The 24,530-nt window shown below is 40.0% G+C and overlaps 1 protein-coding gene across 4 annotated transcripts in view; it reads left to right on the top strand.

Moving 5' to 3' along the window:
* The window catches only part of PALM2AKAP2 (PALM2 and AKAP2 fusion), a 264,841-nt gene that overhangs the window by 134,279 nt on the left and 106,032 nt on the right, over positions 1-24,530 (top strand). For all 4 annotated transcript variants that reach the window (XM_027710346.2, XM_027710335.2, XM_027710336.2 and 1 more), the window contains one exon: positions 22,765-22,847. In XM_027710346.2, the coding sequence (XP_027566147.1) occupies positions 22,765-22,847 (83 nt within the window). The remainder of the gene's footprint in view (positions 1-22,764; positions 22,848-24,530) is intronic.

Genomic DNA, 24,530 nt, shown 5'->3' on the forward strand with positions numbered 1-24,530 from the left:
TTTTTTTCCCCCAAGATACTATATTTACCTGAACTTAGAACAATGATAGGGTGGATAACATGGCCTGACATCATAAGCCGACTTCTCAGAAGTTTAAAATTCAGTTTAAACTAAGCCATTTAAGAAACTCACCACAAATTGCCCATTGCTACATAAATACCCACCCTCTGCTCCTTTCACCCAGAAGCCATATGGATAAAATGTATATGTACACACACATGCAGAGGCCTTTGCAATATGGTCCTTTTTAGCATCACAGAAGGGAAAATGGCCCTGCTTTGCTGCTTTGTAATTTAGACCTGAAAATTTTGCAGTAAATAGGGCTTCAAGTTGTTTTTTTCCTACTTGTGTTTGAGTGACAGAAAGTCAATTTTGTCTGTCCATGAAGACAATGCCTGGAGAACCGGTATGTTACAGTCTTCAAAGGACTAGAATGCAGTTGAGAGAAGTGATCATAATTGTATAAATTTCTTCAGTTTAGCAAATACCTTCCTAATTCAGAATGTGTGTTAACATGGCAAAAGGATGGACCATGAACTTGAGTTATCAGTAGTGTCTGTGTGAAGACCATGAATTGACAAGGGCATTATCATGTGCATCTAACCTAGTGCTTGGACACTTGGACATATCAGGTATATATTCCATCTGTTGGTGCATACCATGGCCTGTGATATACTCTTATTTTCCTTTCACCTCATTTTATTTCATAGCCATGAGAAGGTTTTCAGCTGATAATTCTTCTACTGCACAAAACTGAGTCATCCAAATAGACACCAAAAACAGACTAGACAATTTTAATATCACTGCTGTTACTAAACTTTCAGAAACAAAATATTTCCATGCATTTCCCCTTTTGAAATTTCTACGGGGGAGGGGGAGGGAAGTTTAATTTTGTTTTTTTGGATTGGTTTGGGGTTTCTTTTGTTGTTTTTGGGTTTTTTTTAATAAAATGCTTAGAAACTGGTGAGATAGCATGGCAGTCCTCTGAAACTCCTCTGCAGTGGTTCCGTGAAGGTCAGTGACTTAAAAAAGTGAGGCCATCCCTCTCAGGTTTTTGGTTTATTTCATTTATTTTAATAGTTTGGTATCCCTCTGGTAACAGAAGGAAGATAGGCGCTTACTTAGCATTGAGTACTCAATACTCAAGGTGTTTCAGGAATTTGTTGGGGGGTAGAAATGGAATAGCTCGTTTTCAGACATCCCCTTACTTTCCTGCAAGACCTGCCCAACCTGCCCTTGATGCCTCAAAACTCATACCAACTCTGCAACAATTCTTACTTCACATTACAATATTTTTGAGGTTACATGAAGAAACCTATAACACAAATAACTGTAGGAATGAATAATAAAAAAAGGGTCAAGAAGTTAATAACAGTTTTTGTTGTTCCAAGACCTCCATTTGCAGTTCTCATGCGCTGCTCAGATGTCCACTGCACTGTGCACAGTCTCATATGAATTCTCTGTAACTACTCATGGGGGGAACACAGGCTGGTCTCTCTGGGGAGCTTGCAAATCCACAACATATGACACAGCTGTGCAAAACATCTCCCACATCTACTTGTGATAGAAAAACTACCTGCTTTATTGTCACAAGTGTCTAGTTGACAGAGACCACCTTCTCAGATGAGACAAGGAAGGAGAAACTCTATAGTAATAGAGTTTGCTATATCAGACTTGGAGGAGGAAACTTCTCAAAAGAAAAGAATAGCAGGAAAAATTAGCTGGCTGAGAGAGAGATTAGGTCACTCCAAGTATGGGGCAGGGAGGAGTTGTGTTGCTGCTCAGACACTGGCGTGCAAACCTCGGGACTCAGTTGCCTCAGAAAGAAGGGAATTGGCTCCTGTGTTTTATACACAGCAGTTTCTCCTGGTTTTAGTAAGCAAGCTCTCTGGACCCACTGAGCATTAGTAAAAATGTTGGTTCAGGTCCTGGGAAACATAATTTCCTATTGCTGCTGCTCTGTGTGGTTCAGCATGACTTCACAAAAAGTCCCTCATCTGCAGATCTACGGAGGTATATAGAGACATCATCCCCTTGATTTAGATGGGAAGCACAGTTACCTAAAATCCTCTCTGAGTCCAAGTTTTTCCATATGTTTTACATCTATAATTTAGGATAATTAGCACTACCCTGCCTTGTGCAGCTGTGGTCATGCGTCTGCTGGTGCTTGCCACAAGATTACAGGAATGTGGGGTATACTCTGGGTATGCAGCATCACAAAATGTCTTCTCACTGCTACAGTTTTTGAAGTGGTTCTGCTTGTAGCAGTACTGCCAAACCAGAAAAAAATAGGCAATTCACAGCCATCATGCATTTGCTGGGAATGATTGGTTTGCCATGATTTAGGAAAAAAAGGACGTAACTGTAACACATTTGGTTGCTTGTAGGTGGGAAAACAAAGGGAGAAGAACAGGTGGAGGAAAAAAAGGAAGTATGCAAAAATGGGTCACTTTCTCAGACATGACAAATCAGTTCAGCTTCCTTTTTGAGTAATTCCATTGTATGTAATGCATCACTGGCTACAGATTTCCTCTGGCTATAGATGAGTCTGCTTCAACACTGGCAGCAATATGGTAGCTTCTGTGAGCAGGGGAGAGTTGGTTGAGCTAATCAGCCCTGCTGAGAAAGAGGTTATCTATTCACTTGAGCATAACCCCATGCTAAAATGACTGTACTGCACTTTAGCTGGTGTGGTTAACTCTAGACATCATTTCATTGTGGTTTGGGAACATCCCATGGCTTAAAAGGAAGGATACTGCTAAGTAGCAGCAGGTCTTGATCATTATATTTCACTGGAGTGTGGTACATATAAAATTCATTTTAAAGCAAATGAGATTGCTTAAGCCTGACAATTTTTTAAATAGATTGTTGTGGTGCTCAGTTTTTGTTGCATTATAAGATGTTTCTTCTTAACAGACTAAGTTTTAGCAGCATCTTTTTTGTTTCAGAAATAGCGATTCATAAATATAGATAGGTCCCTCCTTCTGTTGACCAACTTAGGCAATTATATACTGTTTATGTTAAGTTACTGGTGATATGTGGTAAAGTGATGAATCTGTTAAATACCACATGCAGTTGCACACTGAGAATAGGGCTGACACCTGGAAATTCTCCATTGCTGCTATTTCAGTCTGCTGGTTTGTCTTTTTTTTTTACAGAAGCTGGAGATTATCAGGGGATTAGTAAACTGGAAGGGTTAACTAAGATAGATACCAGCCTGGGAAGAAAGTAGCCCTTAACATGAGAGAAGTAATTTCTGTTTTTCCTTCTACAACTTGTGCTGGAAATCTAGTGCTGTTTGGGTTCCATTTTGAATCTCCACCTCATGGAGTCAAACAATTTGAGGAGAGTCTTTGCTGTAATTTAAAAGAAATAGGAAGATAAACAGTAGTTTCTGGGATTCCTGGCTAAGGATGAAAACTAGAAAATACTTGCTCTAGCTGCATGTACAAGACCTGCAATGCTGTGGTATTCTGGGTCCCCTTTTCTGTGGCATTTATGAGACTACAGACAATATTCTTAAACACCGTTAAATACAATGAGGAAATGATAATAAGACAAATGGAGAAGCTACTGAAAGATTACACACTGTTTATTTTCTTCACTGATTCTATACATCAGGATTCAGAGTTCACAAAGCTGGAAATCCTGTGATTAATTTACTGATTTATCTTCACAATGTGCCAAACATCTGACAAATATAAACAAGTGCAGGACCTACCACGGAGGCTGTAGCCTGCCTGTCTCCATTTTCTTCACAAATTACAAGTCCTACAGAGGAAACATTGGGGCTTAAAGCTGTAGACAATGTTTAGGGTATTTAAAAGTTCTAATTGAAAGTGAAAATAAAAGGAAGGTAACTGTTTGCTCTCATCCAACATCAAGAAGAGTCCTCCTTTAATCCATAGACTAAAAGGAATTTAATTCAGTTTGATTCAAAGGACAACTTTCCCAGCCTAACAGTTGCAAATACTTTAAGCAGGGCCACAAAGCCCCTCAGAAAAAAAGCCACATGTGCTTTCTGGGTCAGAACCTTACCCCCAAACCAGCCCACTGAACTCAGAGTGTCTGTGTGGGAAGTCAGAGCAGACTTTTGTCACCCGGCACTAGAAATAAAGGAAAGTATTGAAATTAGTTTGAAAAATCCTCTCTGGTGCAATAATATTTTTAAAGATAGGTCTCTGACTGCCAGAGAGATTTCAAGATGTAAATAACCAGTGCCAGAAAGAGAAAATCAGGAAGGAGAACACAGGCTCTGATGCTGATACCAAAGAAAGCATACCTGCCTTATTCTGAAGTGCACTACCTGTCACTATCAGCACCTGAGAAGCAACTGTTTTGTCTTTTATAAAGAAAATAAGTGGCACACAAACAAAATCTCTTCAGGAAGGGCTCCGCTGTGGGCAGAACTTCAAATAGCAAATCTCCTTGCAGCAGCAAATGGGGGTTGACACTCCAGTTACACTGCCGGGGGTACCTGGTGTTGGTGTATTCCAATATTACTCACTCTAAAAGCACTTAACTCCCCACCCAAGTTCCAGCCTTAATTTTCATCTTACATGTTTAGTTATTTTCAACTATGTACAATTAGGTCAAGAAAAATTTGGCCAGAGTTTATAGAAAAGCTAATAAGCTTTTCCAGTATTAAGCAGTTAGGTTACTGAATTATTGTGATACAGGTTGCTGAAAGCCACGTTGCTCAAATAGGTAAGAAAAAATGTGCAGTAACAAGTAAAGGATACTTCCAGAGAGCAGACCTGTAAAAGATATGTTGGAGGAAAATTTAACCCTTGTACAAGTCTTTGAATCCCCAGGAATGACATTTTCTGCCATAACAGAAAAGAACTAGCCATGTATTTGAATTTACTAACATGCGTAGCCAAATTTATTTCTATGGATCTGCTTGTATCATCTGATTTCATTAGAGACTTTTTCACAAAGCCCAAGATATCTGGAAAGAGCAGAAGACTCCCACAGATGAGCCATCCTGTAAAGAAAACACCATTTTTGGAGAACAGTGCCAGGCTGAGAGCAAGATAGTGATGAAATGAGTTCAAGGTGAAAGAATGGTAATTTAGGTTAGTTAAACAGAAGAAATTCTTTACTGTGAGGGTGGTGAGACACTGGCACAGGTTGCCCAGAGAAGCTGTGGATGCTCCATCCCTAGCAGCATTCGAAGCCAGGTTGGGTGGGGCTTTTGGGCAACCTGGTCTAGTGCGGGGTGTTCCTGCCCATGGCAGGGGGGTTGGAACTAGATGATCTTTAAGGTTCTTTCCAATGCAAATCATTCTACAAAATGCAGTTAAGTGCTTTAAATTAACTGGTCCAGCTCAACCTGCAGTGGCGAAGGTCGTACTTTCTGTGTAAATAACCCCCTTTTCTTCCAAGACCTCTATTTTGCAGAAATATCTTCTTGACCCTCCACTGCCAATGGGCTTGGAAACCAACCATGTGTGGTCCCTACAAAGCATGGGAAGCAGGGATGGTGCTGGTCAGAAAAGGGAAGGAAGCAAAAACTTCTCTTGCATGGTGTTCTTGAAGGAGGCTGAGAACACTGTCAGGATTGGAGCAGAGTAAATAATAATGTTTTGCTTCACTGGTGAAAATGAATAATCAAAAGCAGAGCAGGGGATTCAACCAGGCTGATCCCAAACTGAGACTTTCTGAATTGACCAGTTGTTAAAAAAAGAAAATAAACCAAACAAAAAAACCCCCCTACAACAGTATCTCATATGGAATAAAATTATTGCTATGACATTACCAGAACATTCCCTTCAACTTTTCTGTACAAAATTATTAGTGGAATTCAATGTGATTTCATTCTCTCAGAGCTCATTTTTTTGCAGAAACTTTGCTGTTCAGAGTCAAAGGGAAATTTCCCTTGGCTCCACCCAGCACAGCACTCCTACATGAAGCCTGTAGGGCTCACATTACAATTTCAAGTTTTGTGTCTAATAATGAAGAGCTAACTGTGGGCAAGAGACCCACAGCTGTACATTGTAAGTACTGGATGATGCTCCTGTGTCTGCTGACTGTGGACAGCTCTCTGATTTTCCCTTCCCTCCTGTCCGCTGCTTCTTTCACTTCAGCTGCACACATATTTGCGCAGCACTCATTTGAGTACTAATGCACCACATGAATATCTCTGAAGTGGGGAGCATTCTGACCCAGCTTGAGGCTACCAGGAAGGAGAACTCTGGTCTGACATCCATTGCCATGTATATGAAGACTAGCACACTGTTTGACAGATGCAAAAGTTTCTAAAGAAACTTTTTCCTAGATAAACTTTTCTCCAGAAAAAAAACAAACAACTGATGGGAGCAATTGCTGCTAGAGGACTCATCCTCCCCTGGGTACAAATTACTCTCCCAGTGCCATGTGTGCATCTTGAAAGCCTTAGACAATACTAATGTTTGCAGGAAAAGGAACTTCAATCCAAATGTTATGTCTGACCCCAAAATAAATCTTCCCTTTCTTACCAAATCTGGTAGTAAAGACTTATGCAAGAATATAAGATGTTTCTGCCAGAAAGATCTTAGTGTAAAAATGTCTTGTAAATCCCCTAGCCCTCTAGAGAGGACTCAGATGTGAGAAGCAATCAGAAAGTAGAAAGCAGTGTTAAAGCCAGAAACTGCAGATCTCATCACTGCTCAAAGCCATTGGTCTCTGCATCCCTCACTCAAGTCACCTGAGCTCTCTTCCTCAACACACCTGCTGTGTATTTTTTCAGGTGGAGACACCATTTGTGTTAAGGTAGCGATGTGAGCATTTATTACTGTTTATAGAGGCTATCTCCATCAGGCTGTAAAGTAGTTTTGGTGGCTTCTGCCTTTCTCAGTATGAATAATTTAACACTGAATATAACACAGTCACCAAGTCAGAGATGTTAGCTCCATTCAATTAATTTTGTCCTTAAAAGGAAATGCTTTTTTGAATAAAATCTGTGTGTTTTGGTAGAGGTAAACTAGCACTCTCTGTCCATATACACATGGTGCTTTTAAAGTGTTGATATTACTACAAGATAATTCAGGGCCCTTGTGTATGAAGAGGATAGATTAGAAAATTGTCCCTGGCACTGGCAGGGAACAGGATTCTGTCTCTGCTGAAGCAAAGTGTCATCAGTACTCCCCAGCAGGTGGTAAGATGGGTGATTTTTTTAGTAGTTCAACTCTGGCTCTTGCAGTGGGGGTCAGACAAAGACAGACAAGTGTCTCATTGGGCAAGGCATGGCAGACAGCTGCCAGCTCACCTAAGTTGAAGGCAAGTCAGTCAAGGAGCAAACAGACCTACTGGTGCAAGAGAGTCCAGTGAGAACGGAAAAAGAGGAATATTTGCAGCTTTTTCCCAGTCTGAGAAGATAAGGAAGCACCAGGCAGCACAATAAATAGCAGATGGACAAAATCTTACAGCACTCATGCTGAACGTGGGGTCTAGGCTCAAGCCTACCTGGAGGGTCCATCAGGAAGTCATCATACCAGTTACAAATCAGTGTCTTTACTTCCTGACAGCAACCAACACATCATCTAGTCTACAATAATTCAACAGGTAAAAGTAAACCTGGGGAACACATAGAAAAGCTTACTTTTGATCATTTTTTGTTTTGTGCTGCAGTCCACTGCAAGCCTTCCAAGTCAGAGCTACCACAGCCCAAGCACAGGTCTGCTGTCCCCGTAATTCAGAGCAGAGAGAAGCGTAGGCCACAAAGATCAGGAGCTGTGTCAACCCAAAACTTCAGGGCTAGGCAAAGTACAGGTTTTGCACAAGGGTGACAGACAGCCCTATGATTTACAGATGGACCTAGGTCCAGGCTTCCCTAGAAAATGAGTGGGCCAGCACCTGTGGTTTGGTGTGGATCCATTAGTGTAATTTGTGCAGGGCTGTGCTGTACAGAGCATTATGTCCACATCATACCCACTATTAACCAGACTTGTGGGCAAAGATGAAATGCCTCCATAACATTAAGTTCAAACATATAACATCCAAACTCAACCTCAACAAATTCTCAGACTTGAAAGGTCAGCTAAAGCCAGAATAAAAACGAGCAAGTTCAGGCCTCCAGATGTGAACTTCCCTCTCATTTGCCGTTTAGGTTTAAAAATAAGCTCTCTGTGGAAAATTGTTGCTGTAGCAGCCCTTGTGAATTCTGTCTTGAAGGCTTCAGTCAATCTCAAAGATTACATTGCCTTTACTATGGACTCAGGACTGAGCTGAGCTTGACCACAGACCTCATAGTCATGAGTGGTTTTATACTTGCATAAATTCTGAACGTGTGTGTGCGTGTGTGTTCTTGTATGAGCTGACAACATCCCTCACTCCTGACACGACAAATACAGTCTTGAGTTTATAAAAAAATATTTGGTATTAATTCTAAGCAGTGTATTCTTTTGTTAGTATTTGCCTCTGGGTTTTTCAAATTTATCAAATCTCAAGCTTACTGAGACAGGATTCACTTTTTTGTTGTTGTTGTTGTTGGCAATAAATCACAAGTATCCTAAAATATGGCAAGAATAGGGCAAGGGTGAAAAAGTTCTGATGTCTGGCCTCAGACCCTACATCTTACAAAAATCTGGTAAACTTTCAGCTCTGCTGTACTGCCTGCTCGGAAAGCAACAGCTGGAGTCCTGGCTCCAGTGCAATCAAAGGGAGTCTTGTTTCTGATTTCTTGGGACCAGGATACACAATGAAACTGTGTGTGTAAATCTTTGTAGGCCCGGATCCTAAAAAAATTTACATGGAAAGATGCACTACTTTACATAAGCAATAAATTTAAATCAATATACTAATATTACATATACTGGCTTTCCATGAAGTTAAGTTTAAAAGAAAAGTCTATTCTGTTGCCAGAAGCTCCTGAATATCCTGTAAAGTTTCCCAATGTAAAAAAGTATTTTTAATTCCATTAATACAGTCAGTGTAGTCAATCCCTTTCCCCTATTAAAGAGATATGAAAGTTCAGTCTGCATATCAAATATTTATGTAAGACATATTAAGAAAAAAGAACTTCCAACTCAGTCATGAGGGAGAGCCTACAGTAGGTATGCAGAAAACATTACCTGGCATTTGTTTACATCTTAAAATGCTGCCTATGAAGACTTTAGCCCATGTGACTCCTTGACCCACCTTTAAGATTTTGCAGTGACATCTGTCACGCCTAGCTTTGAGATTAGCAAGCTCAAACTCCAAAGCTTCTGAAAATACAAATTGTCTAAAGAAAAGTTGTAAGGACATTTAAATTAATTCTGATTACCAGCAAGGCTATGTGGTTCAATACAAGTAGTTCTTCTTTAACAGTTTCTCTTTTCCATTGAATCAAAACTGTCATTTGTACAGTACTATGAATTAATGTATCAGTAAGACAGAGGGCAGTGCAGTCTGAACTGCAAGGTATATAGATCTTAAATTAATCAAGATTAACATCTAGTAAAATAGATGAGGAATGAGGAGGTGATATATTAGACATAGTAGAGCTGCTGGTAGAAGTGAACTGGAGGGGTTATAGGGCAAATAAAAACATAAGAACTGTTCCCAGAAACTGTTTAATCAAAAGCTATTACTATAATGGAAGTGACCACATTTTGGAAATAATATGTAGTTCCGACAGACTATAATTCTTGTTTTCGGACACACTGATAAATCCAAAATGGTTACACAAATGAGTCTTGGCTTGGAAGCTGACCTAGTGTAAAGTTAGGCCTCTCTTAAGAATCGAACATAGTTTAATGGCAACTTGATAACTTAAGAGCAAAGTGATAGAATCTTGCACATAGCATGTGTGCCTTGTGCAACTGACCTGGTACACTTGATTTTACTAAAGTATCAAATAACCTAAGTATTTGTGGAACATCCCTCATTATTTCCAGGCAGTAGGTGAAGAATCAAATGGAAGTGGTCTTTAACGACTAAAGTGCAAAAGATGCTGTAAGCTATATTTTAGCATGTAATGTGTATTTTAAGACAACGGCATCCCATTAAGGCAGAGAAGTGCTATCACTGTCATCTGAAAAATAAGGAACTAAGACAGGAGAAAATAAAGTGGCTTCCTACAATGTGGTAGCTGAACCATTTCCTCAGATAAAAACATTTTCTGATGCCAGTGTGTCTCTTCACTGTTACCATGCATGCACAGAGGACAAGTCATGAACAGAAGAGCTACCAGGTGGGCAACTCCGTTTCTCACCTGCAAGGACCCCTGTTAAAAACCTGTACACCCACAGTGTGCTTCAGTGCCCAGGGTGGGAACAATTAGAGACCCCAAACCTCCTGTATATACAATTATTGCTGATGTATCCCTTCAGCAAACATTTTGTCTAGCAATGACCCAGCAACCATCACGAGGAAAGCTTCTGCTGCTCCGTAAATGTGTATCATTGGCACTGAGAGCTGTTAGGTACAGAGTCAGTTCTCATTATTTAATAGACCAGGCTGTTTTGCAGTGTGTGCTAACCCAAAGCCAAAGAAAAATTACCTGCCATTGTTTTATGACTGTCTTTGTGCTGATGCACTAGTAGAGGATGGGGGGAAATGCCATGGCATTACATAGCAGAAACATGACTGTTCCCATTAGAGAGGCGTCTTTTACTGCTTCCTTGTATAAGCAGTGTTCTGATGATGTTTCTGGAGGATAGAAAGAAAAAACCAAAACCACAAGAACACAAGTGTTTTGTCTTCTGTCCTCTTTTTCTTTGCTTTTCCAAATTTCTGCAACATTTTGGTAACTCAGTCTCAACTAATGTACAGTTTTCCAGTAACAATCACCCAAGTTACTGATTTTTAGCAGAAGCACCCTGAGCAAAGGCACACAGGGGAATCAATATGCCTTAAACCACATTAGCCAGAGATGTACTTACATAGCAGCATACATAAAGTATTATCCCATTTTCCTAGGATAAGATCTATCTTTTAATTTAAGCCAAAATAAAATAAAAAATTACAAACCAGGAGCTATTGGAACTGACCCATTAGAAAGGAGAAGACAAAGGGAGACTATTTGGTAACTCTTTAGTCTCCCAGCATTGTTTCTCAGTTCCTCTACAGCTGAAAGCACCTAGACAGAAGGAAAAAGGAGGAACAGTGAAATGCTAGCTTCCAGTGCTTCTTCTCCGAATGTTGACTTAGAGAATGAACTCGCTTCCTAGTATAACTCTAAGAAGAGTTGGGTGCTCAGCAGCAACTCTTGTAGAAACTCAAAAAAAGACCTACCTCAGATTCAGGGAACAAGGATTCATAGTCCCATTAAACTAAGGTTGCACTGAACAAGCCTCTGCTTACGTCCCCATCTGTTAGTTTCCATTATGTATATACAAAGCCCTAGGCCAGGCACTGTTTTTCAGCTGCATTTGCATTATGCAGGAAACATCTCTGCTCATTAAATCTGTTGGGTTTTAAAGTCTGAGCTTTGGGATAGCATCAACAATTTCATATGACCATACTCGCTTTTCAAAAAAAAAAAAAAAAAAAAAAAAAAAAAAAAAAAACAACCCCAAACATCTATCTGAAGTCAACTATTCAGCTCTTTCTGTTAAACACAGGGGAACATTCAGCCCTGACACAAACACGTAAACATGTCGTTGACTTCAATGGCCATTCAGCTTAGCTGTGTCAGAGCTGAATTAGGCCTTAGGTCTCAAACTGTCTTGTCTGCTCTTGCCATCTGTCTTTCTTTGCTAACCTAATTCCTTATTAAACTGGGTGTCCGTAGTGAGTGTGAACCTATTCTGCTGATCCTTTCTCTGCAACAAACATTGCTGGAGGCTAAAATTCCTGAAAGTTATGACTACACTGACTGCCTCTGCCTCTGGATACTATGAGAGGTTCTTTTAAGGTGGTCTGAAATTCAGACTGAGAATGTTTGTATTCCTGAGCATTCAATCCCTTTACAGTCATATCTTAGATGTTCAAAATGTCTATTCTCCTTAGAGGTTTTTGAACTGGTAGTGCTAAATATGGTAGTTCAGATACCATGTAGATGGTGATGGTGTTATGCAGAAGGAAAAACCAACCAAACAAGACACAAAAAAACCCAGACAAACAAATGTCTCCATGTTAACAAACCAAGGGCTAACAGATTCAGAAAACATATAAAGGGACAAGACAGAAATGTCTTGTCATTCAATGACATTCTTAATCTAGTGATTGTGATGCTGGAGGAAGTACAAGGGATACAGACTGGTACAGGGATTCTCCCTGTATGAAGTCTCTTCCTGCTTCTGTTAAAGACAATTTTTCCAGTCCAGTGGGGCATTTCTTCTGTTCTTAGAAACTGTCTTTTACTGAACTAGAAGACTCACTGCTGTTCTCAGAAGACGGAAATGTGGAAAATCCGAGCAACCTACCCACACTATTAAAATAAATTAAGCATGACAGTTGCTTTTATCTGTTACTTGGTGCACATTGTGAAGAGAATATTTGAATAGTCTGAATAAAGGAAGAAGCAGCTACAAACTGAACTTAGACTGAACTATTCACAAATTGAGAGCTGCTGAGGATCAAGAAATTTGATTATCATTTAAAGAGAATGAAAAAAGGGGGAGGGGAACCTACACCTCTATTCATTATATCTCAACAATTTCATGTTCCAGGCAAGACTTGACATGAAAGCACAGTAGTTCTTTCAAAAAGAGGTTTTCTAATACATTTCTAGTTCCTAGAAATCTCACAAGAAACTTAACTTGCTAAATTTCAACAGGAATGGTTTAGAGCAGTCTGACATTTGGGTGCTTACCCTGAAACCTTCTGAAATTTCCTGCTCTTTGTTTTCAGAGCTGGAATCTCTCTACAGGACAGGCTGCCTTTTTAAAATGTTATTTTAAAATCTTATAAAAGCAAGTAATAACTGTAGCACAGAAGCAATAAGTATTTGAGTTACAGGTAATATGAAAGTTAATTGAAAACTTGATGTAATTTTATGCTTTCTTCATGCTCTGTTCCACTAGTATTATGGGCTTATTGTCAAGATGAGAGCTGCAAAAAATGTTTATTGCTACCGTGGTACAGGCTCTGCACTGCTTATTTTCTCAAGAGGGCAGCTAATTCTCTCAGGAAGACACTTTACTGAATCAACACTATTCTATGTTCACGCTAAGGAATGCTAAGGAGGAACGGAGGGAACCAAATAAATAGCACAGCTAAAGGGAGATGCTACATCTTAAAAGGAGGTCAGTTTTGGTTATTACAGCTTTAGCATACTCCCAGCTAGGCTCAGGATTCAAGCTCCACAAAAACTCCACAGTCACATATACTGTCCATGCATCAGCTTCCACTTTGGTGCAGCCTGCATAGATGGACTGTCTCATCAGACAGGGAAACCTCTCACATCATGAGACTGCCTTGTATGTGACTTCTGCCCCAGCAGGTAATGAGAGTGCTGTAAATTAAAGTAATTGGGCTCCAAAAAGTTGAATCCAAGCACAGCTATCAAAAGCAAAGCATTAGCCTTAGCTGTTCTTTGATGCATTGTAGAATGCAAGTGCTTAAAGACTTTCATTGCCTCAGTAATGTTTTTAATTTGAAATTTAGACAATGCATGTCACAGGACAGATAAACAGCTGAGAGAACACGTAGAGCAGAGTTGATAATTTCCACAAGCCTGCAGAAGTCAACCAGCATTTTCTTATTGACTTTGGATTGTGCTGTAGCTGTTTGTTCTACCCTTGAAGAGCCATGTTTAGCATACCACAGACACAAGAGTCAGAGTTTTTGCATTGCATCAGCAGGGCATGTTTTAAGGAGCACATGTTGTGACTTTGAAGAGCTGAGAGAGGAATGCATGGCTGGCCTGTGCTCTTTTAGGAAGTGCAGAGAGAAAGCACCTCTTTAATTTCCCATCATGTTTACTAATGTGGAGGTTTGGAGGGACTCCCAGGCAGAATGTAGGCTTTACGTTTCTGGATGCTGTCTTTACATGAGTTCTCAAAGCATGGGACAGTCTTTATCCTGTTAGCCCGTCTCTGTGCAACACGACTCAAAAAGTACTCATGAAATGTTGCTTGTTTAAATACTTCTCAGAATGCCCTAAGTATTGTCTGGAAGGTGATGGATAGGACATCATTTGACATTGCACATTAACTTGTGATCTGTCCTTAAATATGAAATCTTTTATGTGAACAACATAGCCTAACATCATGAACCCAAAATCATAATTTATTTTCTTTTTAATTTGACTTTTCCTTTCAAAGCACTTGATCTCTTCCTCTATTAGGAAGCCAAGCAATCCTTTATTGAACTCTCTAAAGCACATAGCTTTAATAAGAAACATCACTGGAGTTTTGACCAACGAGTCATGCCTCTTTTGAACGTTGTGGCTAGAAAATGAAACATTTCACTACCTATTTTAAAGGGGGAGGTGATATGTGAAAAACTGAGGAGGATATATCATATCTGGGTATTACGTTTGCCTGACGGTTTGCTTTTTTGGGAAAACAAATAGTACTTTGAAAGCAAACATTATAATTTTTCCTAATTATATATAATTTTCTAAGATTATCCACAAAGGCCAGAGGCTGATGCATCTTCTCTAATTGAGCAGTAACTTACTCTATAAGTACTTCCTTTGAAATGACTGAAAATTATTACCATGCAGCACAGCTAAGTTTAGGTGAAGACAGGTGTCTTCATCCTTAAATGTCTGGATCTTATCTGTGGTGTCCTTTTGTCAAAAGCCAGATTACATTAACCTTACATCAAACAGTGATTTTAATTTGTCTACACAGTTACCAACCCTGTTCAGTGATCTGGATCTCTTCTTGCAGATAGTAGATCTACCCTCAACTTCAGGTGAACTCAATATCTGGCCTGAAAGGGTACGCTCCCCTGGATTATGTAGCTTTCCAGCATTGTCATGGCTCATGCCATAAAAACACCAGTTTCCCTGCACCTTTCAACTCTCATGTGCCATGTCTAGCAAGATTTGACTCTGCCATTGCAGAATTTACAGGATTTGCACTAGCATGTGTCTAGTACAACTGCAGGATTGAGATGGATTCTTTCATACCTGGCACACTACTCTTTACCACAACAGAAGATAGGGACAAGGCATTAATTAATACCATTTTCTACTAAGCAAAACTGACAGTTCTGACTTTGCAATAAAGTATTAATACAGATTTTTCTGACAGAAAAATTGAATATTTCTTCAAAGCAACTGACAGCACAAATGTATGCAAAATGTAATGCAAAAGTATGCAAAACTGGGGATCAAACCTTAGACCAGATCACAGTCAGTCTGGGTTATGTCTGCCTCATTGCTGTCTGGCCCTTAATCATGACAATCTAATTGGGCACACAAGCCCACTCAGTGTACTCAGGAATCTTGCTGTTGCCTTGTCAAGGACTGAATTACTTCTTCAGGGTCTTATGCTATAAAACCCCTTTTATTTGTTTAACTCCTGGATTACCTGTGAAAATCTTGTAATATAGCTTCTTTTAGCAGCATAGGAAGTGGCTGTTCAGAATAAGCTACACCTGTTTATTCCTAAATCCACAGGTAGGAATACAGTTCTATCATTTGTGGTGCACCTTCAGTGAGCCTGATATTTTTGTCAGATCTCCAGATGCAAACCAGATCCAAAATGTCACCTCTTAAGAAGGTGACTGTGAGGTATGAGAGGAAAATTGATAGCAGTAGTTCCTCTCATATGCACTCTATTACCTGCAGCTAAATATCAGCAGAGTATGATTGTCCCACCCCCTTTGCAGTAACACCATCTGACACATATAAGGCTTCACCATCTTGAGTCAGACTGGTTTCTCACTGCAGGAAAAAGCAGATAAGCATAATTGGAAAATCATCTAAAGACACAGCTGAAAAATGGAGATTGATTTCCTCCTAGTTCCATGAGGTGCATTGCAAAGGCACAGCCATTTACTTCAGTAGTGGTATCCACTAGTAGGAAATGTCCTGTCTGCTGCTAAATGTCAGAGGAAATGACAAATTAAGAGGAAAGTAGGTTTAACTGCACACATGCCACTTTTGACTTTTGGAGATGCTTCCACAGCATCTTCTGTGTACATAGGTAGCATTCCCAACTGTTGGTACATGCAATTGCATGTCTAATTCAGGTAACAGAAGGGGTCATAAAGATATACCTTGTCTGCCTCAGTGTGGCCAAGATCAATATGATGAAGAGAGGAGATAAACTGTCTGACTTAACAATTAAGGCAACTGGACATAGCTGTTGCAGTCCTTTCTGTTGACTCTGCTGAGAGGGTTAGAAGCTCATCTTCCTGGTATTTACACATATGCATTTACACACATGCATTTCTTGGGCCCAAGAAATCCTTTATGCAGGTGCAGTGAGATGAACACCACAAGCTGTTTGTCTCCACTGCATTAAAGACATGGACTTTCAGTGCTGTTTCTGTAAGTGATGGCTTTTCTTTCTTCTCATAGAGAATGGTTATCAGTAGCAGATAATCTTTCTGCTACCTTCTGCTTTCTTTCTTGTAGTTAGGCTTAAGATGTCATGATTAAAAAGGAATTTGGATTAATCACTTGTGCTTACCTACTCATATCATTCAAGGAGTTGTCTGCTATTTTTAAACCCTTGTGCAAGACAATGAATTCGTCATTTGGCTGCACTGCTGTGACATACAGGAACTAACTCTAGAAAAAGTTAGGAGGCTATCTTTTAATGATATAAGAACACCCTTCTTATCTAGTAATTCCAATAAGAGAATGTACTCCAAGGCAATTTATTACAAATGAAAGAAACAAAATTCACAGGTTTTCCCCTGAGGGAGGCATGAACCTCACAATTCATGTCAGAGTTTTAGCTTATTTCCTGCAGACATTTTTTCTACCAAAAACTAGTGGTTCTCTCTTTCTTCCATCAAAAGCTGTTCACTGTCAAAAAGATTGCTGGGACTGGAAGCTATTTTCTAAGTAACATTGCAATCTCATTCTCTTAGAATAGCTTTAACTTTAGGGCTGGCCTATACTTAAGGTTTCATTCCAAAATATGTGTAGATTATGGTTCTGAGGGCATTTTGATTGCTTCATAGCAGAAATTGTGAACTTCATTGCATACTTGCAGCTATTTTATGGTACTACAATTAACTATTAAAAGGATTTTGACTGCAGAGTTAAATCTGAGAGTAAATACACACACAGTCAGAATCAACATTAGTTAATCACTTTGGTCACCAGAAGTGATTTTGGTAGGTAGAAATTCGTTGTTAAAACAAATAAAGGACGAAGTTTGAGACTGGTATGGCATGACATTCTAGTAAATGGCTGAAGATATAACTGGCCTCTCAAGCTGCTATCTCTTCCCACGCAACTGAAATATTCAAAAGCCGTGTCAAGAATATTACTAGACTGGGCTAATTCAAATCACTCCTGAAGGCCTGACGGAGTTGAAGAGAGATAATCCATCTCAGTGATGGAGATCTGCAACCACCAATGGAAGTTTAATTGGGGTATAAGTAGGTGTGACTTTCCTCCTACTAGCCCTATTAGGGAGATTTTTGTCTTATTTCTATTTTGTCTTATATGTATTTAAGCACAAAATACATCACAGTGTGAAAGATGAAAAAACCCAATCATTTTGAAAAGAAAAGCCAACTAGCAAGAGATTTGTGCCATTAGTTCTATAACCTGTGCATCCACACCTGTGAATAACATGATTATCAGATGCAGAAAAACACATTATATGAGCTAGTGTACTTAAGACAATTGCTATCAGAGAGATACTCACATCACAAGAGAAGGGGCACCTACAGCACTCTCTGCAATAGACTGAAAATTCTATGGAAACTGAGACTAAAATATTTTCTTAACTCTTAGAGGCGAGCCTTCAAAACATTTTTTAAAGGGTAAGAAAGTTTCCTTGCTATCATTTCAAAATCCAGCAAGGATACAAGGCCTAAACCTAGTATTAATTAAAGAAAAGTAAGTGCAAAAAACAGATATGAGCGGTTTTCTTCACCTCTTAAGTTATGACTTTTTGTTCCTGCTGATATGTGACCTCTCCCAATCTGAACACCATGAAACCACCAATCCATTTAGTGGTTCAATAAATAAACGTCAGCACTCTTGCTGAAAGGTCTTTTTTTCGTAGACTGTATCTCTTTTTTTTCTCTCCCTCTCCTTCTTTGAGGATTTTATTTGTCTGAATGACAAGAATAATTGGTGACAAACTCTACTTTGTAGTGTAATGTGGCATCTGTCTGCTGGCTCAGTTGGGCACTGCCAAGATATCAACAGGAGGACGTAGTTTGCCTTTCATTTTTAATGACAAGTCTTATGTAGGTGAAAGAAAGCAGACTGAGAAACAGCAAGGATTCCTGTAATTCAAGGCAAGTGAAAATGGTTGCTCTAATAATTGCTCCCTTGGCCTATTCAAGACCAAGTGGGCCAGTTTAGTGATGATCCAGGATTTATGTGGTTGGAGCTGACCTGTTTCCTTCCCATCTGAACAGGGCAGGAGTCACTCTGGTGAGCAGCAGACTAGCCAGTAGACCCGGGATGCAAGCACCCTGCAGGAGGGAGAGAGGGCCAAACTGGTAGCAGTAATGTGTCCTTTTGGCAGTGAAAAGGACTAGAATTGCTCCCACAAGAAACCTGCCTCAGTGAAAGAGAATAATAAGTCTTAAACTGTTCCATCTGCATGAAAGCGAACAGTTGATTAGGCCAGATAAAAACTACTATCTTGTGAGAAATGAAGAAGGATTGATTTAATTTTCCTGGTGAATACCCTTAAGTGCTTTATCTGCCTTTTCCTCTAAGGAAACAAATCTTTGTACTACAGTTATTCCCTGATTCAATTCCTCTTATGCTACAACTTGGCCCTTTAATGCACCAGTTTCTTTGGCAAGAGGATGTAGGCTGCCAGGTTTCAGATGGATACAGTGTTAATGGCTGTGTGGAAAAGGCTTGGAGTTGTTTCCCACCAGCTTAACAACACAGCAATGGAGTCTGTATGCTGAAAACACAGAGCACTCTGTTGCTAAAACAAATATCAAAACTAAGACCCTATGTCTGTAGTTTCTGGCTAAGTTTTGCATTTATGAAGGATTTTCTAAGAGGGCTTTGGGTACTGCAGAAAGTTGACATACTTCAGTAGCTGAATTGCACCTTAAAGTTTACTTTCTCTGTGTAGCTTCTGTGAAAGTAGAGCAGAAACCCAAAGGATTTGGCAGAGATTGATGGAGCAAGGACCCTTGAGACGAGTGTACTGCCCCCAGGTCACTGCTAACCAAATCAGAGGTGCTTCCCCATGGTCACAGTGCTGATCATGAAGATCTGTGATTCAGGAACAAATTGCTAAAGTCTCCCCTTGTTTGATAAGAACAACGAGTGGGTGTGCACAGCAATTTTCCAGATACCTCATCAGTACCTCTATTTTTCAGCCGTATTCTACACATTGACCGCCAAATACATCACCAGTAACTGGACAGCTGACTCTTACTCAAATTTCATCCTTCCTATCTTGATAACACCTGTTCCTCTCTCACCTGGCTGATGCTGGTGAGAGCCCAGATTCCTTCTAATTGTCTGCAGCTTGATTTCTCTCCCAAGTCTGTGTGAATACATCTCTTAAGGAAAGAGACTATTAGCTCAGCTTCATTCCTGTTGTATTATTTGGTCCTCTTTATTGCAAAACTCCTGTCATCCATCAAACCCTATTCACAGTTGAAATCAACAGCAAATAAAAGGAAACAAACAAGTCAGCACAGTGATACACAGAGGTGAAGCTAGCATGCACAGAGATGGATGAAAAGCCAGTGGGCCCCAATAGTGCTGATGGAGCTGCCCTGCAGCTGTTCCGGTTGAGTTACTTCATCACTGCTGTACAGACAATTAGATGTAAAACTTTAGCTGTGCTAATGGCAGCAGGAACTGGTATTATTTGGGCCTTTAAAACATGTCCATGGATATAAACATGCTCAAATATTTATTTTTTTTAATCTAAGGGTGATTATAAAATTGCCATGTCCTTCATGTAAATCAAGTCCAAGGTCCACGCTGTAGGAGATACGGCCTTTCAACAAATACATTATGGAGATGAAGTCTATTCAGGCTTATGGTATTTATTTATTTTGTGAGATTTGTGGGTAATATATCATTTTCTTTTGTGTGTTAGTTTCTAGGCCTCAGACTTCCATGACCTTTTTTTTCTATTTAAGTCCACTTATTACCACTGTAATGATTTCTTCTTAATCTTTCATGTGTTGCCACATCAATGGGGAGTATCGCTTACAAGTGGACAACTTAAGACAATGCCAATGCCTTCCAAGGGTTATGCAGAATGCTAGTTGTGGCACAAGTGTGAAATTAGGCAAGCCACACCTCCATTTAGCATCCTAGTCACCAGACTGCTGTTTCTTGATGGGCATAGGCTGCACATACATCAGCACTTCGTCAGAGAACAGTGGCATGGTTTTTAGTGAACTGATCCCTCTCTCCTCAACCACACTTGCAGTTGGTTCAGATGTGGAGTGATTCACACTACATGATGAGACTGCTGACTTGCACACAAGAGTGCTTTGGGAGGAAACCAAACCATAAACTCTGCTGCAAGGTCACATTCAATACTTTTCAAATCTAGTGTAAACACAAATATTTTAATCAAGTATTACTCCTTCTGACTCTGTGGGAACATTCACTCTAAAGAATCAGACTAAATCTAGTGGGCATGAAGTCCTGGAAATATTTATAATATAGATTTAGAGACTTCAGTGACAACTGGTCACATCCTCTGATCCACTCCTACAGCTACCAGGTAATGAGGTGGTGTCCATTCAAGGACTACATGCTGAAGGCTTCACAATTCCAAATACACTGCAGAAAAAGATGCAGTGCAGCCTGGGTGTGAAGAGAAGTTCTAGTGAAATGGCAAAAAAATGGCACACAGGTCTATTTTATATCTATATTTGGATAGCAGGAGAGCATATAGATATCAGTAGACAGTCAGAGGCCCACTATGTTAAAATGTCCTATAGATATATAACAAGGGGGATCCTTTTGGCCTGAAATTAGCATGAATAAAGCTATCCAAGAGAGATGGAAAGAAAAAAACCACCAGAAAAAAGAAATCAGGACAAGCAGCAATGCTCTGTAGGAACCCCAGCAGAGATGAAGAAGGGATCAGTCCTGTGTTAAAGTTATAGGATTAGAGTTCTGATTTCGTGGACTTCTCCAGGGTATGGAGACCACAAGGAAAAAAGGTCCCAATTTCATTACTACTCACTTACACTGATTTTAATGCAGTTCTCAAACCTTGGTGAGGGCTACCTATTGGCTCTGTGGACTACATGGACACTATAGCTTGACATGCGGGAAGAGGAGGGATCAGCTCCAAAGAACCTGTGCAAGAAAAAGTTAAAAGCACATAAAGGATTTTGGCATATAAGTTTCACTGGCACTTTTTAATATTCTTCTTCCAGAGTAAAAGATGTCTATCTGAGGCTGCCACCAGCCAAAATTGTTAGAGAGCAAGATACAGGTCTGTAGTGTCTCTGCATATCCATAGGTAGACTACAGCTCAAGCTAGCACTGTTAGCATTTGCCACTGTCTGCTGGAGCAACAAATAAGCAAAGGGCATCTCTGATTTACAGATCTTTTTGCATAAGTAATCATAACACAACTGTGGCACATACATAAACAGTAGTGGGTTGAAGAGACACACTCAAGATTATAGAGTGAAGTAGCAGCAGAGGGCATGAATAACTATCCTTGTATTGACCAAGGGCTGGAGAGACATTTCAGGCTATTTCAAATTTAGTAGGTGTGCACAATGTCGTGGTAGCACAAGGAAAATTATTCAATGTATTCTCAGTGTGAATGCGTACATTCAACAGAGCTACTGGAGATGATACACAAGTCCTTATACATCCTGTTCCTCTATAGAGGAGATCATGTAACCCTTATAATTTAATTTTGCAGTTTAGAAAGTATTCACTGATTTAATCTGACTCTAATCCACCATTATGTATTGCAATTATTGCCATTGCTATGGAAATCCCAAAAGCAATCAAGCAGCTGTCTGTAGCTAGCTATGCTTAAGCAAGATTGTCCCTGAAGGTGAAATCAGTAATATGTTCTTATCTTATTCAAGGTTTAAACTTGATGTAGAAATAAAAGTACAGAGGTTTTTCCAGACAGGACTGACAGGCTGCCCTGCGAGCTGTGCTTGTGACCTGGTATCACCTGATAAGCAGTGTCATCCACTGCCTGGATGACAAACAGCATTCATTAATGAGATGCAATTAGTTAGGGTCCTAGGTGCTCTTAGTTACTCTGCCCTTTAGATACACAGAAGTGATGAAAGGTCCTCTGGCTACTCCCCAAGATGGGACAAGCTCATCCAGGGGATGGTGTGAGCACCTTCAGCACAGCAACACTGGTGAGGACAGAGCAACCGGTGTCTGGAGCTCTCTGGGGATGACACGGCTGGACCTGGCAGAAAGGGCCATCCCACCCCCCACCAGGGAGCAGGGCAGCCCTGGCACTGAGTACCACCCTAGGGACAGGGATGGCCACTGGGCAGTTTGAAATGGAACATGTCCTTCCATAGCACACTGTGTCAACACACTGAGCACCCATTGCGTTTTCTCCCAGAGGTGGCTGCCTCTCTGCAGAGCTGTCTCCAGGTGGCAAAGATATTTCTCAGTCATCATTTTTGTACCCTTTCCGCTTTCTTTAACAACACTGACAAGATACCAGGCTGGTGACAGAGCATGGCAGGTAGAAATGGATCCAAAGCAGAGCAACCTCTCAGCCATGCATATTCTCCCATGGGCAATAAATGTCTTTGGTTTTGTAGGTGCAGGAGGATTGGCTATGCATCTGGGAGACCCACTGGCATCATGCTCCTGTGAAAGTTCTGAAGCCAAAGAGGGTGCAGGGGTAAGTCTCCTCTCACTGCGTCCTTCTGGGAGGCAAAGGGATCTGCACTGTGCTCAAATATGATGCTTGGTGGCAGCCTCTGCTCAGGAGAACATGCCATATCTTCAGCTGCAAGGAGGTTGTCATGGTGGGAGCAGTTTGCACAGCAGACCCCATTGGTGTAAACTGAAGTCACTTGGCTACCACAGGACCTCTTTCTAATTATTTGGAAGTCCAGTGCAATGGTTCAGATTAGGAGGATTTTGAGTAAAAGTGAATCTCTTGCAAGGTTTTGTTAAATAATCCTGGCAGTTTACAGAAGATGGAGTCAAACCAATGATCTGTCCTCCCTCACTGTCAGTCAATCCCCCACTCCGTCTTCCCTTGCATGTTCTCCTCAGGTCCCTCTGCAATTACTGCTACCCACCTCCTTTCATCTGCTGGACAGCTCTGTTCAAGCAGCTGGTCTGCATGAGGAGGGTAAGTGTTTGAGAAGTGTAGCCCTCACCTGGTAACCTGGTGTGGTTGGGTGGCATGTGGAAAAATACTGTTTTGCTGGCAAAGCCGTGATGGAAATACTCCTGTTTCTGTGTCATTCTCACTGTGATCACGTGCAGATCATGTGTTTTTAACAGCAGCAAAAGAATTTGTCAGCAAGATACTGAGAGTGGAAAGGCAGAGAATAGGCAAGTGAATTCCTGCAGGGCCAAGACATTCATCTTCAGGGTGGCTGATATTGCTGAACATGAAGCAGCTTTTGTCTGGAGACAAAAACGACCATGTTAAAAACTAGAGGCCTTTCCAAAAACTTTTTATCACAGATTGGACATTTTAAAATAAAGATGCAAACTTGAATATAAGTAGCCCATATTACTGCCTAAATTTATTTTAATCTTTCACACTTTAAATTAAATTAAAATAGCAAACGAGGCAGTTAAACAGGTTCAGATCAGACTGATGAAGCATATTTCATATATCTGCTATAAAAGTAGAGTTGTTTTTTGTTGTTTTGTTTTATTTTTAATTACAGTTAGTTAATTTTAGCCCAATAACTAACCCTTTGTTTAGAGAAGCATTTAAAGATAAAAATGCAGCAAGTTTATTTCTTCTTCTGGTCTATGAGCAAAAACTGGTGTGAGAACCTCACACCACCTAGCTTTAAGATCTTAAAGGCCATGGTGAATAATCAGCTAAAACCAGCATCTGCAAAATTCTTTTTATTAATGACAAAAATGTAAACAAACCCATATTTTGATTTTTCTTATACTATTAACTTTTTTCTTTTAGTTGTTAAGAAAAAAATTAATTTTCTCAAAATCCAGGTTTTATTTAAGTGCTGATAAAATCCCAAAGGGGCTGAAATAAGATGATGTTTAAAAAATACCAAAACAAAACAGATCTGCTAATAACAAATATGAATCTGACTACATGTGGTTAACAGTTTAGAATGGACAACATAGCACAAAATTTCACACTCTTGGCTATCAAAAACAATGACCAAATTGAAAGTTAAATTTATATAAAGCAGCAAATTAATATGGCCCTGGGGATACCAGTCAATAAGAATCTACCTTTCCTTAGGGAAACAATTTACAATACAAGCAATAAAAGTAAGCTTCAAATTGATAATGCAAAGAAGTCAAAATGGAACATTCATGTTATGGTTAAATCAGATATTTAAATCATTCTGATTGCAGCTGGAGC

The sequence above is a fragment of the Pipra filicauda genome, unplaced genomic scaffold, assembly GCF_003945595.2.
Source record: "Pipra filicauda isolate LSUMZ 115617 unplaced genomic scaffold, ASM394559v2 scaffold71_size5581439_pilon, whole genome shotgun sequence".
NCBI classification, from domain to species: domain Eukaryota; kingdom Metazoa; phylum Chordata; class Aves; order Passeriformes; family Pipridae; genus Pipra; species Pipra filicauda.